This window comes from Emys orbicularis, chromosome 10 (genome assembly GCF_028017835.1).
Source record: "Emys orbicularis isolate rEmyOrb1 chromosome 10, rEmyOrb1.hap1, whole genome shotgun sequence".
Classification (NCBI taxonomy): Eukaryota; Metazoa; Chordata; order Testudines; family Emydidae; genus Emys; species Emys orbicularis.
Window position 1 is genome coordinate 8,046,963 of NC_088692.1, and position 18,938 is coordinate 8,065,900.

The following is an 18,938-nucleotide window of genomic DNA, read 5'->3' on the forward strand; positions in this document are numbered from 1 at the left end:
TCACAACGCAACACTTTAGGACAGGAAGTGAAGAATACCACATTTAACTGCAATTGCAAGGAGAAATTTTAATTAGCCAACATGGGACACCCTATAAAACAAATAAACTGCCTCCCCCGTACAAGGGCCCTCATGTTCCATCTGGAAGATGTTTCAAAAGCCCTTCACCCTCAGCCGTAAAGAAAGGTTTCATGGCGGAATCTCTCAGAGGGCTCACACAGGGGCTTGTGCTGGTTTAACTTATGGTATGATTTTAAAACCGGTTTAGTTAAATTGGCACAAGATGCTGTGTGGAAGCCAAGATCTGTTTAAACCAAGCTGACGTTGATTTAGCTTAAATCAGTTAGGACTTGTCTACACAGTAAGTGGAAGCATAATGACTGCGTCAGCTATAATTCATGCCTGTGAAATCTGGGAGTTGGAACACTGGTTTTGGTTTTTGAGTGCCCTATCTCAATATAATTTAAAATCAATTCCGTATTAGCTAAACTGAATCAAAGGCATTCAAACCCTGAAATCGGTCTCCCCACACAGACTTAAACCAAACTGAGGAGCAGGAATTACAAGAACTCTGGGTGATTGCAAGCCCTTAGGTCTATATTTAAGCCAAACCATACCAAGCCACTCTTAAAAGCAAATAAATGGCCACACAGGGATCTGTACCGTTTAACTAGGCTGGCGCAAGTTTGTGTGTAGACAAGGCCTCAGAGTTAAAACCAGCTCTGACGTTTTAATCCCCTCACTGCAACAAGCTTTAACATAAATGACACCTGACTGTCCCATACAAGAGGAGGGTTTCTGGAGGGGATAGGAAACACACTGGAAGGAAGCAGAGACCAGCACAGACTTAGGCATGTAGTTTGTTTTCTCTGAACACAGTTTGCACTTGGGGATTAACAAGAAACCCACGAGTGCCAAACGGCAGCTTGACAATACTCTTGTTCTGTAATGGGATTTATACAACCCCTTGTGTTAAAGGCCACTCAACAGCAACGCTGAGGTTCCCAGGATAGGTTTGTTTGGCCAAGCAGAGGCCAGCTGATCTTAGGTGAACTATTTTTGGTGGTCCCCCGAGTTGTCCTTTGCAGCTTTCACTGTACGGTGGGACTATAAATAGTATTTAGCAGTCTTCTAGCACCTTTCACCCAAGAATCTCAAAGCACTTTACAAACGTTAAACAAACCATACAACACTCAGGTAGGGATACACAAGCGACCATCTCTGGGGTGGAATAGCACCCACTACAGGGCAGGAAGTGAAGAACGCTGTATCTAACAGAAACTGTGCGATGAACTAAGTCAGAAAAATGTTATTACCCCCATTACTTTTCAACTGTTTCCAAACACACCCCATTCTTCAAAAAAAAAAAAAAAAAAAAAAAAAAAAGTGGTCACAAGTGAATGGGGCTTTGGTTTTATATGCATTTGAAAGATGTCTCCAGCAGCCCAGCACCCTCAAAACAACATGCTGGGACACTGGTACAGGCTGACTCAGAAGGAAGAACACTTCACTTCCTGCAACCCCTTGGTATTCCCCAGAGGTCTCCCATCCAGACGCAGACTCAGCCTGACCCGGCTTAGCTTCAGTGACTGAACAAGAGCCTCAATAAGAGGTGATGCAGGACATGCGCCTTTCAGGCAAGTGGATTAAAATAGTAATTCAAACTAAACCATCTGCTAATGGCAATCAATTGGGCCAGAATGCAACAAGCCAGGGAGGCGAAACCCAGGCCAAACGAGAGCTAGGCCTGAGCCCCGTTGTTCAGCTTGGGAGCTGAACTTTCCAAACATTCGGCGTTGAGAATTCGGGCCAATCCCAATGGACAAAAGGCAGGGAATACAGCCCTCTGCCATGGGCTCAAGGGTTAGACAGGGGCATCTCCCTCAGCCAATCTGGGCTCACCCCAGATTTAGTCAAAGAACTTATTTTACAGAAAGATCCTCCTTGCTCCCCGCCCCCGCCCCTGCCCCAAGACGGCCCTTAACAAGTAAGCCTCAACTGGGGCTGTTTTTGCAGTGCTTCCCGGTCGGATACCTGCACTATGACTTCATAGATTTTAAAGTCAGAAGGGACCATCGTGATCATCTAGTTTGACCTGCACAACACAGGTCAATAGCTGTGATTCACCTAGAGCATTTATTCCCCCGTGCTGGGGTTTGCAGGTCGCTTCCCTTTCCCCTGTAATTCAGCATCAGAGAGCCCAGCTCCCAAGCTGAGCCTGTTAGTCCTACGCCTGGGTTTTGTTTTCTTGGCTGTTCAGAGCTGGGTTGCATCAGAGGAACATGCTGCCTCCAGCCCAGCCAACCGGGCCAGTTAGCAAGGGGGGTGGGGAAGGGGCTGGAAGGAAGGAAGGAGGAGGAAACGGCCCCAGAGAGGTTTACACAAAGCTGTCAAGCTGCCACGCTGACACTACCCAGGAATCACTAGCTCCCAGGACAGAATCCAGCCAGCCCCCACTAGCTCCTAAGCATAGAGGCCTGGGGCTCCCATGCAGCTGGGATGGAGGAGTGGGGAGCGGAGCTGGCACTGCGGGGGACTCTTCACCCACCACACAGGAAGTCTCTGAGGGGCAGAAACTACCAGATACTGGCTTTGAAAAGGTGTTGCTGTGGGTACCGTGCTGGCCAGAGGCACTGGATGGACAGCGCTGCTGTACCAGCCTGACTCCAGCACAAGCATCCCCTATACAATTCTACCTCCAGGCATCAGCCCTGATACGGACCAGCCGGTCCGAGAGGGGAACTTGGTGTCCACGGCCGTGCTTGGCCTCTCTGCTCAGACTCCTAAGGGTGTCAGTGGTGTTTGGGCTGCGGCTGACAGTCCATTAGGAAATGGACCAATACCCACCCACCCGTTACACGCAGGGCCACCCACAGCAGGAAGGCGTTTTGTAACTCCCAGGAACGACGGGCCTGTGCTGGATCTGAACCGGTGACTTCGAAGTGAAAGGTTGCCAAGAGTCCCCAGAGCCCTCCAGTTCTCCCTAGAGTGCGGGGGGGGGGGAAAAGGACAGGCCAGGAGCAGGGGTGCACACAGGCCAATCTGGTCACCCATGCTCCAGGGATGACTGCAGAGTCGTTCAATGGCATGTTAATAGAAGATCCAATTAAGAGCAAACAGAACTTGTCAGCTGGGGTAAGAAGAGTCGCCATCAGGACATATGAGCTGAACAGCCTGGTTTCGGACCACCTGCACCCACCACGGGGGCATCCACGTTGTCCACCCACCACGCTTAGGAATCGCCGCAAGAGCGGAAGTCTAACCACACTGAGGTAACTTTCAGTGGCACCAGCTGAACACTTACTCTGTGCCCGGTTACAGTGAATTTGGGCTCTGTGAGGTGCAGATCGTATGCCAGGACGTGCCACATCGAACCCTTCTGACCAAAGCATTCCCATCCTGGTGCTGTGGGGAGGAACGCTCTCCTAGGGCCGTATCCCCCGGGGGTAGGTCTGACAACAGGGCCTATCTCCACGGCCTCTCCCAGGCCTGGAACAGAAAACTCTGGGACTCCAGACGAGCTGGGATCTTTTGACCAAGCCTTATTTCCAAACCAGGTTTGCCACCTACCCAAACAGACCCGCCACAGAAAACCCCACCGACTGCGACACCAAAGAGATCGGGGTGGGGGAGGATTAAACGTTTGCAAAAACAATGATGAAGAACTCCCCGGGAGCTGCGTTTCTGACCCATCACAGCCACACGGGGGGGGGAGGGAGAGAAGAGTTCAACTTAGTCACCGGGAAAGATTCCTGGCTCCGTGCGCGCGCTGGGGTGGGGTCATCTGTTTAGGCTGCCGACAGACGTAATCAGCCTGTCTCGGGCTGAGGCAGGAGTTTTTCACTCTAAGTTGGTCTTGGCAATTGAAATAAAAAGGAGAAAAGAAAAGAAAAGAAAAGAAAAGAAAAGAACACAGGAGAGAGAAGCACAGGGAAGGCTCAGCCTCTGCCTCTCAGGTCTGAGCATGCACAGGGGGTCCTACAGGCAGGCGAACCCCTTGTCATTGAACCCAAAGCTAAAAATAACTCACCAGGTTGCAGAATAGACCCAATGTACAGGGCAGGATCATCAAGGCCCAGGGGCCTTTAAGACAATACGATAGTGGAACCTAGCGCTCTTCACTCACGTCTCCAGCACTTCCCCGTGGATCCGTGAGAACCGTTACCCCATTTTAGCTAGAGAAATGGAGGCACACAGAGCCAAAGCGGTTACCCACAGTCACCTGGTTAGGCCATGACAGAGCCAGGAATAGCATCAGGTTGTCAGGGCCCGAGCCACCGTCCACACTGTACTCTTTGGGCAGTTTTTGGTTCCAGGTGCCCCAAGCCACCACAAGAGAGGCAGATCTGAAACTGCCCCAGGAAGCAGGGGAGGATGCTGAGTTTCCTGCAGCTGGGGGAGGTTTCTGGGGGTGGATCTGACACAGCCCCAGTCACTCCTTGCAGGGGAAGAGGAAGTACCATCCTCTCCTGCCAGGTGGTTTGGGTTGCTGTGACCCCAAAACAAGGCAAATCTGAGCCAACATTTTCAGCTCTTGGATGCACACGAGCCCAATAGACAGAGGGTTCGATGCTGGACAGTCAGGATTGGGGCAGCCCTCACTCAGAGGGACAAGGGAGCAGGGACACGCTGTTCTTCACTCCCAGGCCTTCCGCGCATAGCGGGTTCTCTGCAAACTCTTAACAAGAACACACTGGTTGTTACTTAATGTTCTCCATGTCATACATCCTCCTATCAGAAACAAGGGCCCTGAATCAGCCACTCGGACATCTCCGCTGGCTTAAAGCCCATCTCTCTGGAAGGTCCTGCAGAATCCAGTGAGAGAGCATGACGCATGTCCCGGGTAGGAGAAATTCTCCAGCTCCTGCTGCACAGTGTCCAGTACCAGCTAGGATCCCAGAGGCAAAGGTTCTAGCCCAAGCCACTTCAGCTCCTTGTGTCTCGAGAGCCCTCGCCATCAAATGCAGGTAACTATACTGACCCCCTTTATCTGGTATTTGGTCCTTCCCATCCTTGGCTTGCCAAGTATTATTGCTGCACGTTCTGTGCTGCCTACGTACACACACCCCTATGTGCACATGCACCGAATGCTGCCTTAAGTCACCCTCCCAAGGGACTTGTAAACGGGGGAGGGCTGAACAAGTTTGTACGAGAAACCACCTGGGGATCCTTTGAAGCAGCCAGGCAGCGGGTTACCTCCTGGAGGTGGGCTCCTTAGGGCTGGTTTCAGTACACAGGGTGACACATGCACCCCACCCCTCCCGCACAGTATTTGCACTGCAGGGCGGAACGCTTCCATCCTGCTGCTTCGACACCAGAGGGGAAATCTCCCCACAGAGCGAGAGGGGCGAACCCAGACATCAGCAGGTCGTTTAGGGATGAGAAAAGGCTCTCCAGGCTGGCCTCAGCTCCGGGATGTCCACTATTGGGAGCTAACCTGCCTCCTACCACTTCCCCTCACTGGGGGCCAGGGAAGAGGCAGGACAGGTTCCTCCTACACCCCAAGCTTCCCCAGCTCTTTAGGGCTCCGGCCAGTCCGAATGGGTCAAGGCCCCTCAGGACTGAGCAGGGTCCTATGCGCTAATCCCTCCGCCCCAGCAGTTTCGGCACCAGTCACCTGCTCTCTGTGTGACATGCTCCTGCCTGTCCTTGAGCCAGGGAGCCCCAGAATCACTCAGCAGGTACCCGGCCATCCCGGGAGCACGGACTGGAACAGATGCATCCTGGGCTGCCCTCTGGATGCCAGCTCAACGGGCTGCAAGAGGAGCCAAGTAACACACCAATAGCTTCTTACCCCTCCCTGCACCTTTCCGTGGGAGACAGGCCGTTAGATTCTAGCCCACAACCGCTCGCAGCACCAAAGGCCAGTCTCTCCCCCTCCCAGGGGATGGAAGCCTTGACTCCACTTCGAGGCTGGAAGTAGCCAAGAAGCTCACATAAGATGGAACCCAGGACGATGCTGAAGGGGGACAGGGACTTGGGAGTATTTCCCTCTGGCAGACAGCAGGATCAGGAGAGTTTGGGAAAGAGACAGGCCTGTATTTCCACATTCAGGACTCAGGGTTTCAGGCAAACCCGCCCCTACATCTTGCTCCTTTTGCCTGGCAGCAGCTGCCTTTGTTGGGGCTAATTGGATACCCACCAAATGCTGTGGCAGAGAGGGATGGAGGTGAGGAAAGAACCCCTAAGGGAAGCGCAGAGCCAAGTCTGAAGGGTGCCATCAGATTCCCCAGCATGCAGCCGCTCTGCCTAGGAAGCGCCAATATGGAGCATCACTAGCAACCCTAGCAGGAAGTGATCCTTATACATCACCCATCACAGGCCTTGGAAATGTTGCTGGGAGAGGCACTGCCTGCTGCCAATAACGGACACTATGAATAAAAGCTGAGCCATAAGCCACCCCACATAGAGCCCTAATGCAGCCCCTGCTTTGGGGTCTAATAGGATCCAGTCAGACTTAGTTTCCACCCCAAATATGCATTGTCCTGACATCCAGCAGCATTTCGGATGCTTTGTGCTGTAAATACCATGAACCTGGCCTGCCTGGCATCAGCACAGCCTCCCTCAAGGCCAGGAACAGCCCAAAGCAAAGTTATGTGCCGGCCCCCTCCTAGCATCGATTAGCTTGTATCTTCTTCCCCCCATTAGAAGTAACTCGCCACGGCGGCTGCCCGCCTCTTGCCCACACCCCAGCTTTGCCTTCCTGCGGAGACCGGGATTCACATGGAGCCTACACTGCAAGTTTGGTGAAACTCAACTCAGCAGCAAATGCCGCCCCACAGCACAAGCCGCCATCACCACAGGAGAGACCATAAGCAGACCAACAGGGTATGCCACAGACCAGGAGCGGGAGGCTCTGACCCAGGCGCGTGGGGCTCCCAAGACAGGAACGGCAGGTAACTCCGCGGCTGCAGGTCAGGATTGAGAGTCAGCGGCAGAGGTGACACAAAGTTCTCATACCCACGGCAGAGAGGTGCTATCGGTGGCACTGACCCACCGCTACCGCGAACCCTGAACAAAAGTGCTGCCTCTCCAAACCTGGTTTCTTTCTGTGCAGTCACCCAGGGAGACAGGAGAGGTTCGGAGCCCCCAGGAGCGAGAAGGGGCTAGATTAAATCTGTCCTCAGCCCAAAGCTTCCCTGACACAGCCCCGACACTCCACCACTGGGCACCTGCCCCCGATTCCAGCCTGTACCCAGCTTCTGGAGCCTTTGGGAATGAACCACTCCCCCTCCACCCCACCCAGAAGCAATGAGAGCTGAAACAGCCCCTCACTGCTTCCATCTAAAGGCTCGTTTTACCTGGTTGGCAACAGTGACAGAGGAGAGGGGACCAGCAGCCTTTAACAGCCCCTTCTACTCACCTCCCTCAGCGCACACGGCCTGCCATTCCAGAGGAACTGGGCAGAAAAGGTTTGTTAGATCATCTAGTCCACACCAAGTCCAGGCTGTGCCCTACAGCGCACTGCAGGGCTCTGGCCAATCTCGTTCCAAATGTCCCAAGGGATGGAGTGTCCACAAACTCCCCTAAGAGTCCCTCAGATCTCACCAGGGTCCTGCTGAGAGGGGAGGATCACCTCTCTGGAGGTCAGACAACAGCTACCCGCGAGAACAGGCATGCACGGCTCCAATGAAGGCAGCTAACTGGTTTGTGAATGCGAGGAGGCTGATTTTCCAAAAGCAGGGGTTCATACAAAGAAACCGTTCAGCTACTTTGCACACACACGTCTGGCATGCAAATGGACGGTTCTGCATCTAAGCAGTCTCACAGGACAGACGAAACACGCTGACCTTTCTGTCGCAGCTAAGGGGGTGAAACACTGCAGGATGCAGGGGAAGTGTGCAGGGCTGCAGCCCATACTACGTTTGGTCATGGGGTGCAAAGAGAATTTCACTCTCCAGAGAACTCAAGTGGGACAAGAAGGTAGGACATGCTTCAGGCAGAAGAATGAATCCTGACCTTGTCCTTGGACACAACAGCAGGGGAAATGCAGACTGCAACCAACAAAGCGTTTTATTCCTAACTTTGACTCTGCCAAGGGCCATCCAGTCATTTGTATTTCTGCAACAGGCCTTCCCCACGCTCCCAGCAATGCCCACAGAACCCTCCGTCCTTCCTTGCTAGGCAACTCGCTTATGATCGTGTATGATTTTGTTTGGCGTGTTGAGGTGAATCGTGCATTTCTGGGACATTTTGCTTTTTGTCTGTGGGGCAAGGAGGGTAGAAGGAAACAGTCTTTAAAAAGTTAAAAGGAAAGAAATGACGTCTTTTTCCCTAAACTCCTCCCCCCCGCCCCCAACCAGGCAGAGCTAGCTCCATTGTCCCCCTCCCTCTAGCCCCCAAAACAGAATCCTACAGACCTCAGTCCCTTCCCACTGCAGCAGCTGACGGAGGCGGGTTTGACATTTTCAGAGACTCTTCCCCTGTTTGGTCCTAATAATTAGTCAATTACAGCTGGATTTTTGCAGCATGATGCAGCTAGTCAGGGAAGTCAGGAATGCGAGCGAGTGAGCCGGGGCTGTTTTCCAGGGCTACAGCTTTTCAGGAAAGATTAGAGCTTCCCAAGAAGAAAACAAAGGGAAACAGGGAGGAAACTAGATAATAGTGCACCTATCAGACAGCCCCACTGCTCCTCTGGGATCCAGCACCTGGAAACACGGGGTAAAGGAAGGAGGACACAACACACTACCTAGCATCCAGTGAGCATGAAGGCTGCCTTGATCCAGGGCCAGATGGTTAGATCAGTGCAGTATAAACAGCATGGAAGGCGCTCCTTTCTGTTCTCATTACTTTTGTGCACAATCTCGTTTCTCCACTAGTCTGTGTCCTGCATGGCAAATCATGGCCAGGACTTGGGAGGATTCCCTCCAAACAGCTGCTGGTGGCCAGGGGAAAACGACCCAGAGCCCAGCAGCGAAAACAGCTTCCTGCACGAGTGACTGTTAGAGACAAAAAACTCTGGTCTTTGAGGGAGATTGGCCAAGCCAGCACGGAGCAACAAGTCTAGGGTCTCATCCGAGTTACAGCCCCTGCTGTTGTGCATTACTGCAATGCCCAGTGCATGCAGAAGTCCACATTGGGTTTATTCACCCGTCCTCCCTGAGAATGAGCACACAGGGCCATTTTCCACCAAACTAGACTGCAAGCGTTTTTACCTTTGAGTGGAGCTCAGCACGTAACTCTCCTCGGAGATCCGTGACAAGTTCCTTAAGCTGCACTTTCACTAAAGCAAAACTGAGCCCTTTATAGTGTGAAAAGGTCTTCAAATAGGAACAGATCCCTACACTTGTCGGTCATGCTCAGCGATGGCCTGATTCTGCTCCCACTGAAACTAGTGGTAAAACTCCCAGTGACTTCAATGGGAGCAAAGTTAAGCCAAATCCCACCCTAAATTTCCCCTGTATTTCCCCACCCACTATACGCCCAAAGTCACCAGCACTACCTCAAGGTCTCGGTTTCTCCATTCTCCTGCCCCAACACTGGCTACCCTTATAAACATGCCAGACCACAACCATTTACTGATGTCATTTTTTTATTATTATTAAAGCCAAAAGATTAAGGTACCCACCACGTTGAACATTCTTCTTTGCAAGTGTGAGGGAGGTAAGAAAGTTACCAACAGCCTAAGGACTCACAGGGTTAACAGATAGAAACAACCTGGGCAAAAGCACAATGAAAGACGGCACGGGAATGAGATTTGCACCCCTTCCCAACACTCCAGAAATCATCTGAGCGGAGGCTGTTTGTGCAGAGTAAATGGGCAGAGGGGCACACGGATGGCAAACCCATACATCATCCAAAACATTAAGATGAAGGCAACGCTGCCTAGAGGAACACAGAGATTAAAATAAAACTATTCTTCATGAGCAGGATGGGAAGTCACAGAGGAGGCAGGAAAGTGGCTGGGAAAGACTTATTTTTAAATTGGGTATTCTTAGGAATCAATGCCATGATCTTAAAGGGACAATGCTAGATTAAAATATATACACATCTTCAAAAATTCCTTAGCTGTGTTACTTAACACTGAGAGAATAATTCCTCCCCCCCACCCCCGAGATCAGACTTAATTTTCTACCCTTATTTTATACTGTATTTTTACATTTTGCGCTTCTCCCAGCTTGTATGCGAGTCAGTTTCACTTGCGCTTAGAGTCAGTTTCTAGTTAATTCCATTTTCAGGAGCAGGTTTCCTTCTTCCTAGAGACCAAACTGATATGCACTTAAGATACAGCCCAGTCCTAGACTGCAACAGATCTCTTCATGCAACTAAGGGCAATGTGAATAAAGCTTTGCCGGATGGGCCAGTAAACGGATCATTTCTCATGCCATGCTGCAAAATCTGGATTTCTACTAGTGCAGAGGAATGTTTTCTCCTTGCAAAGAGTTATTAGAATTAATTTAATTATCATGGGAACATTCATCTTTCCTGGCTTAGGGATTTAAAAAGCTTATTTCTACAAAACCTGATCTTAAGGATAAATCTGTCCTGACACCGCCCCATTAATATTTTAAGTGATAAGGATGGTTCTAACTGCATCTGGCAGAAAGAATGGCAGCTCTGAAAAGCTGATGTCATCTCTATAAACACAGAACACTAGCAACATCCTGTCCTGAAAAGGCCTTTGCACCCAGAGTGAGGGACTTCCCATCCCATTCAACCCTTGGCCTCTCTGCTGCCTGAAATGGGGCAGCTACTACCAACTGCAAAGGAAGTTGGCACAATGGACTATTTAAGTAGCTTTGTGGGCTGGCCCTCTGTGGACTTCTTCTGGTCCTAAAATACTGGAGATGATCTGTTCTGGACAGACAGCAGTTGCCACGTGACACCTCTGTCAGGGGCAACTACTCACTTATATCTTTAAATCAAAAGGGTCAGATTCTGCTCTCAGTTACACTGGTGGAAATATGGAGTAACACCACTGGCATCACACCATCGTACCCGAGAAGACACTAGCACCGTTAGCAGCACACGAGGAGAAGAAGCGGAACTCGGCTTTCCTCCATTCTGAGACACACCATGGACGGACAATGACGCAAAAGGAACCATCAATGTCTAGAGAGACTACAGCCCAAACAGTGACCTTGCTAAATCCACCCGCCTCTTGCTTCCCCCCCAACTACACCACACATGGCAGGGAAAGTGAGGGAACAGCTTGTATCTAAGCCCTTTGACATGACCTGGTGTGGGAGCTTTGACACTTTACAGACTCAAACTACCAGGTTTGATTGGAGGAGGGAGCAGCCAGTGAAGTCAGCCTGGTTAAGTGCTTTGCTGCACTAGTGTCTAAAAGAGCCCTCGAGACAGGAAAGCCGCCTCACCCACAACGACTGCAAACGAACAAGAAAGAGTCCGTTGCGTACGTCGACACAGATACACGTGCAGGTCTAGGAGAGGTCGTGTGAAGCTCCTGTGCGTTCAGTGAGCACAACAAGAAGTAAAGCCACCGTCGATTGTAACGGCTCACCCTCAACACACACACAGTCGCACAGAAAAACAACGCGTGAAGCCGAGCGTAGTACTCCAAGGATTAACGGTTTAGCATTTGCGCCAGGCTTTGAACCTAGAAGTGCTAAGTACGATGAGGAGTGTGTTAGTTTGGATGTTTGTTTGATTTAACTAGGATACTGAGAAGTATCAACTCCTGTTGCAGCACGGAGCAGGATATGGGCCCCACCGTGCCAAGTCCTGGCCAAATCCATAGGAAGAGACAGGCCCTGTCCCAAAGAGCTTACAATCTCAGACGACACCCAGAGGGGGGAGGAGATGGATGCAGTCGAGTGCATACAGTTTTATATAAAATCAGAAAGAAACGTGAGTGTGTCAGTGCCAAGTATCCTCATCTTCCCCTCAAGCCAAGCAGCAAAAGGTCAGATTGGATGACTCAAAAGGACTTTTCTAGCCTGGCTATCTCTAGGCCCATCGGCATGATGGTAACAGCTTTGTCCCCAAACAATGTGGGGAAAGCACGGGTTCCATTCTGCAGTGTAAATGGGATCTGCCAAGGCAACAAAACCATAAGCGTGATTAAGTCTCATTCAAACCGCTGTTTGGGATTCAGGGATGCCCCAAACAACCATCCAACAGTGCTGGAAAAAAAAACAAAAAAAAAAAAACACACCCACTAACCACAGATGCCAGATGAAAAGCTATTCATGTTTACATCTTGGTGTTACCCAAACACACGCCCCTAGCTGCTTTTTCAAGAGCAAAGCCTCCTGGTCAGAAGAGTTTCTAACTACTAGCTAACATATGACCAGAATGCATGGGCACAGAACTTCCTTACAGCCACCTTCCTTCACTACACCAAGCTGTCTGTGCTAATTAGGATGACCAGACAGCAAGTGTGAAAAATCAGGACAGGGGGCGGGGGGTAATAGGAGCCTATATAAGAAAAAGCCCCCAAAATCGGGACTGTGCCTATAAAATCGGGACATCTGGTCACCCTAGTGCTAATGTATCCATTGAATGGGATTCTTCAGTTTGGGGTGGGGGGGAAAGATGTAAGAGCACAGAAACTGAGGCCATCATTAAGTAAAATACTATATAGAAGGGTGTATCTCGTACACACACACACACTCCCTTCCCTTATCTTTAAAGTGGAATTATTTCTCCCTTGCTGAGAATGAGATTTCATAGCCACACAGTCTATAAACTAATTTACTTCAGAAGGGGGGAGGGAACTCATCCCCTCCCCTCCCAACCCCTCTGTACGTACTTAGGCAATCCGTACTGTACCCACTTTTCCAGAAGGAGCCCGCAAATCCCATGCCCCACCCCGAACACAAAAGGCAGGACACCCCAATCCAAGGCAAATCCAGGGCGCGGGGACAAGCTTCCACCCAGCAGCGGTGAAACTGACATTGAAATTCACCCAAGGCGGGGGAGGGAGGGAGTGGAGGAGACAGAATAGCAACAAAGCAAAGGAGGGCTTGTCTGAGGCGGGTTAAATTCAAGCTCTCCACGTAGATAGTGGCCTGGCTGGACCCCAAACACACACACAGTATTCTCGAAAGTAACAAAGCCATCCGGCATTTTTGAGTCACAAAACCCCATGAATCACATTGCTAAGCTGTGGAAACAGAGAAGGGCTTGGGGGGGGGGCAAACTTTAGGATGTTTCCCTTTGTCCGAGCACTGTCTATCAATCACACACACACACACACCCCCGCGCGCGCGCTTTCCTAGTTGCATTTTTTCCATATTGGCCTTCAGATTTCATTATCTCGGCCAGCAATATGTCTGATCTCGTTTCCATAATAGGATTGCAAGCCTAGATGTCAGCACGAGTGCAGTGGGAGGGGGAAAATGAGAGAATGTTGCTAGATTATCACTGCTCCTAGTCCACCCCACCCCCCATTCAGGGCTGATCAACTGCTCTGGATGCCTATTATTTTTAAGACGTGTTTCCACGAACTCCAAGCGATCGTGCGGGAATATGCAGATGAAAGGCATGCAAGGAAAGACACCTCCTACCTAGAAAACTTAAATGTAAAACTTCCCGAACAGCCAGAAGTGCAGTATGGACCCCCGGCAATCGGTTTGCAAAGGGTTTACAGAAGAAAAGCCTCTTTGATTTGGTAGAACTTGCCTTTGAAATCTCCGTATTTTACACGTTAAGATTCCTTCCCTTCAGGGAACCCCTGTAGCTATGCAAAGAGAAAGCCATGCCCTACTTTACCAGAAGGGCTTTACAATCCAAATTATTTCCCCTGCGATCTCAATTTTTCCTTTTAAAACTTCAGATCCTCCTCTCCCACCACCCACACCATCCCAAGTTCTCGCCTTTCGATATTCCCCACTCGGGTTTACATAAAACGAGAGCGGTTTAAAACAATCACAAACCAAATACTCGCGTGTGTAACGGGACCTAATGTATCCATGAAAACGGGGGAATATTTTTAAAAATTCCATTTCCTCTAATTTAAAGCGACACCGATTAAGTCCACGTGAAAGCCGGTTTGGCCCAGTTAAAGATATATTGTTGACCCAAGTACAGTTATGAAAACAGTTCACTTGAAACCCCAAGGTGAATTTAGGGAGGGGGGGTGGGAGAATAATACCGGAAGGAGACTCACCTGGTTTAAATCTTCATCATTGAGCAAATGGGATTCCCGAGGCTTAAAGCAATTTTGACATTTGCTTTTATTAAAAATGTTGGCTTGAAATTTCCTGCAGGGGTTCTCTTTAGCAGACATGGTTTTGTGGCCCTGCAAATACCAGGCAGTTGTCCCCACTTTTGTTTAGTAACGAAACAACACTAGATCCCAGGCTTCTGTTCTTTGAAAGGGGGAGGGGGGAAGATTGACAATTCCTTCAAGGTGAGTTGTGCAGCAATATTCTCAACCCACTTCCAGGATCACGAGCCCACGGAGCGAAGTGTCAGCGTCGCCTGAAACTCAGTTGGTAGCATCCCAATTTCCAAAGGCAGGGAGCGGGGGAGGGGCAGCGTAGAAGGCACACACAAGCCGGGCTGGGGCTCAAAGCAACTGCCCCCCAAATAATAATAAAAACCAAGCCCGAGAGTTCTTCACCAGCTCGCCGCTTCTCCCCATGCAACGGGAGGAAATCCAGCCGTCGGGGCAGGATTGATTTGCTGGAGGTGGAAATCCCAGATGATCACTGATTCCCCTCCAAAGAGGGGGGGGGGTGGAGAATCAAACGCAAGAAAAACAGCTCAGCTCCCCTCCCCACACACACGCACAAGTTAAGGCACAATTGCAGGCAGGCTCCGGGGGAGCTGGCTGCCCGCACGGGTTGGTTCCTTAGAGGGAGGGGGCGATTTTCCATGCATAATCCTCCAGATTTAAAAACCGCCTCGGTGTGTGGGAATCCGGGAAAGCAAAGTAGCAGCAAAAATAATCAATGCAACTTCCTCCCCCCTCCTCCCCCCGACAGCAGCACAACTGGGGAGCGGGACTGCCCAGGAGACCCTCAAATAAGGCACCAATCCCATCTGCTGCCAAGGGGTCTTCTTGCAACACCGACCCCGCCGCCGCCTCCCGGCCTCAGTCCGCCCATGCTCCGAGGGAAACGCCTCTCTCGCCCCCTGGAAGGATGATTATTGTTTATTGCATTCACTGGGGGGGCAGGCAGCCGGGCCCCCCCTGCACGCACCCACCGCCGCTTCCCTAGGCCCAGTGCAAGAGGCAAATGGTTGCAAAAAAAAAAAAAACCCACCCCAAACCCTCTCGCGCTCCCAGGGTCCGGGCCAAGAGAGGGGGCTGGGAAGAGGGGAAAGGGAAGGGGGCTGCTCCAGGATCTGATGGACGTTGCTCCCTAGCCAATGGTAGGCTCTCTTAGCTGCTAACAAAAGAAACCTCTGGCCAATCAGAGGCAGGGAAAAAGAGGGCGGGCACTAGTGGGGGGGGACCGGAAAGGGGTGGGGAGCAGGACATCCAGGCTTGGTGGACGCGTGCAGGCAACTGGGATCCCTGACAGCTGGCGCTGCGGGACTCTGCTGGGGGAAAATGCCTCTAGTTGCATCCGCCAGCGGGTCTGATTGCAACTGTTTCCATGTGGGCACATCCCCTTCCTGGAAGGAGCTGGAGGGTTTCGCCTGAGCTGGCTGGGTTGGGATTGGTTTGCAGTAGGTGCATGCTCTGGGTTGTGTTTCCCACCTTCGCCCGGTGCAGGCCGCTCACCTCCTGGCAAAAGTGCGTTCTCAGAGAGGCGGGAGTTATTATTAGTTAGTTGCAAAGGTTGAAGTTGCAGCCGGTTACAGCTCCCCTGGTCCCCACCCTAATGGGCTGCCTGGATAATGACCATTAGTTCCTGGCTGCAAGCTGCTTAAACCCCCAGCAGAAAAACTCCAGCAGCTGCAGGGAATCTTTATATAATGAAATGATGGGTTTGCCCCACGGTCCTTGGCCAAAATTACCCCTCCTCCCCACACACTGAGTTTTGTGAAACTTGTTACTTAGCTGCTGCCCTGCCCTCCACCCCAGAGGTAGCTGCATGTCCGTGGTCTTTGGGGCCCAATCCTACATCCCTAATTCTTGTTGCAGTCAATGAGAATAATCATGGGAGGAATGGCTGGGGGTTGCAGGGTCAAGCCTATTGTTTGTAAAGCACTTAGGAATTAAATGTGGTATTCGCATTTCAAGTACCATCATTTATTACTGTTTGGACTGTTTTTATTGTCCACTCTATAACATCACAGGTGGGATCCATTTTTTAATAGTTACCGTACTTCAAAAATAGGAAATGGATCCAGGTTTCATCATAGAAAATTACAGCCAGATCCAGTCCTGGTTTTAGGGGGATATGAGGTTGCGCAATGAATGCAGGAAAGGGCCTTGTGTTCTGTTTGGTACGTCCCTGCACAAACTCCAGAGTCCAACATGAGCTGCACTGGATCACGGCAGAACGGTTACAAGATGGCATCGTACGGTACAGGTCAAAATGTGCTTTGGTAAGAGAAAAAATATGCAGGGTTAAGCAATAATAATGTAGAAATAAAATTGTTCTGTGAATCTGACAGCCAGGAGCTGCTCTTGAGCCAGAGAAACCCCCGGCATGCCTGACAGAGACAGAAGACCCTGCTTTTAAAAACAGAGATGAAATCTACGGGTTCCTGCCTAGGGTGACCAGACAGCAAGTGTGAAAAATCGGGACAGGGGGTGAGGGGTAATAGGAGCCTATATAAGAAAAAGACAAAAAAAATCAGGACTGTCCCTATAAAATCGGGACATCTGGTCAGCCTATTCCTGCCCCAGATTTATACTGGAGCCAAAAGTTTGTGTTTGCAGATATACACAGTACAAAATAACAAAATCACCTAGTAGGAAGGCAGTGTAGCCTAATGGATAGAGTATTGGACTGGCCCTCAGGAGAGCTCAATTCTGTTCCCAGTTCTGCTACGGGCTTGCTAGGTGACCTTGAGCAAGTCACTTTGGCGCACATTGTCAAGTAAACCATTGAAATCAGTGGAAGTTAGGAGTCCTGATACCTTTGAGGATCTGGGCCGTTCTCTCTGCACCTCAGTTTGCCCATTTGTAAAATGGGGCTAATGCTACTGCCCTCCTTTGTGAAGTATTTTGCACACTCCTGATGAAAAGTGTCACATAACAGCTAGGTATAATTATTAGGAAGATGTTTGCAAACGCAACAGATTCAGTCCACAAGATGTTATCTTGTACTTTGCATTACTAAACATTAATATAATGTTCATGCACCCCAATCATTCCCTCAATCTATGCTTTGTTACACTGCTATTTAGTCTATCTTGAATTCTGTTCTTTACAAAGGTGAGGGTGTTTCTACCAACTTGATAGCGCTCTGACTGTTTGCAGTACACCAATGTGCACACACATTTGGCTTATTAATTAGAACAGATATTTAGGTGCCATGGCCCACAGTCTGCATTGTAGAGTCCAAGAAGGAAACGATCAGAAAAACACAGAAACCTTCCAGCTTTAAAGACCACACCCGCCCTGTGTTTGTTCCATACTGTATTATAACCCCTCTGGACTTAGACTATAAACTCCTTGGGGGAGAAAATCTTTTTGTTTGTTCAGCACATTTTTACCCTGTGGAAAGGACCAACTGTATCTACAGAGTAAATATAATCTACAGGGGGTACCATAAATCTACAGTACACGTAATAATGAATAAAAAGATTGGGTTATTGAGTGTTTCCCCCCCCCGAAAAACCACAGGGGTCTTATTATTTATAGTACATTAGCAGTTAAAAGCCTAACCTGAGATCAGGGCACCATTGTGTTAGGCGCTATACAAACACAGTGGGAGAAACAGTCCCTACCCTGAAGAGCTGTCAGTCTAAACAGAAAGGTGAAGGGACTTGCCCAGGGTCCCACAACAGGGTTGGTAGCAAAGTCATGGTGCCCTGATGCCCAGGCAACTGGGACATGTGCCCCCCTCAGTGGGATAATGCTTTTAAAGAGGTGATTTTTCCAAGCCCAAACATTCATCTTCTCGTTCACACAAGTTCTGTGGTGTGCCCACCTCAGCCCCGCCCAGATCAATGAATGCTCACTGACTGATTAGTTCAGCAAAAGGGAAAGGCACATTAGATGACTGGCTAAGCACAGGATCCGACTGACTAAACTATGGACAAGTTCATCCAGGTTAGGAATTGGCGTGTCGGTCAACACTCACCCCCCACGAGAAGCAATGGTATCATCTCCAGAAGGTCCTTCTTGGAAATCAGAGCTGTGATGATGGGACAGCCTTCATTGGCCCACTGTCGCCCTGGAGGAATGGTGCAGGATGCACTAGCCTGTTGTCCGCAATGGACAAATTCAACATATGATTGTTGGCGTTTCGTTGGGCTATTGCTGTTTACTTGGAGAATTTTAGAGGCACCAATGTGGCTGTGGCACCACTAACGCAATAGGAAATGGCAGGACCCAGAAATATCCCTTGCTCCTTTGAACAGCCACACACAAACGCTTCCTGCTTTACTAGAGCAGAGCTAGGGGATTTGGATGCCACTAATTTTAAAGCGAGCTGGATGCTTAAAACCCTTAGGCAGCTCAGAGAAGCTTAGTCTAGCCATTCAGTTGATCCTGTAAAATACTGGCAAAGCTCAGATTTGACCTCTGACCTTATAGATTGGACTTACCTTGAACGGTAAACAGAAACTCTTCCCAGGTGTTGAGAGTCCTGCCGCGTGTCCAAAGAGAGTAAACACACCCTATCTCTCAGCAGCCAGCTGTCTACCCCATAGCGCCCTGCTATTAGGAGAATCTGTGTGTTCCTTCATTGATTTATTCTGCCTGGGAAAGAATTGGTTTCCTTGAATTGAAAATAGCGCAAAGAAGTTGAGTCGGGTTAGAAAAGGAAATGAATCGGAAACAGCAGGAGCAGCCAAGCTGTGCAGGCTCCTGGATCTGTTTTGTTTCATTCATAACAAAAGCTCACAAGCTGATGGGCAGCACCTGGGAAGGGACCACCTCGCCTGCCCAGCAACTGCTAGAG

The 18,938-nt window shown here is 50.0% G+C and overlaps 1 protein-coding gene across 1 annotated transcript in view; it reads right to left on the reverse strand.

Annotated features, from left to right (window-relative positions):
• MPRIP (myosin phosphatase Rho interacting protein) overlaps positions 1 to 14,194 on the reverse strand; it is a 164,904-nt gene extending 150,710 nt beyond the window's left edge. The window contains exon 1 of the mRNA XM_065411992.1: positions 14,075 to 14,194. Within this exon, the coding sequence (XP_065268064.1) occupies positions 14,075 to 14,194 (120 nt within the window). The remainder of the gene's footprint in view (positions 1 to 14,074) is intronic.
• Between the last annotated feature and the right edge of the window lie 4,744 nt (positions 14,195 to 18,938).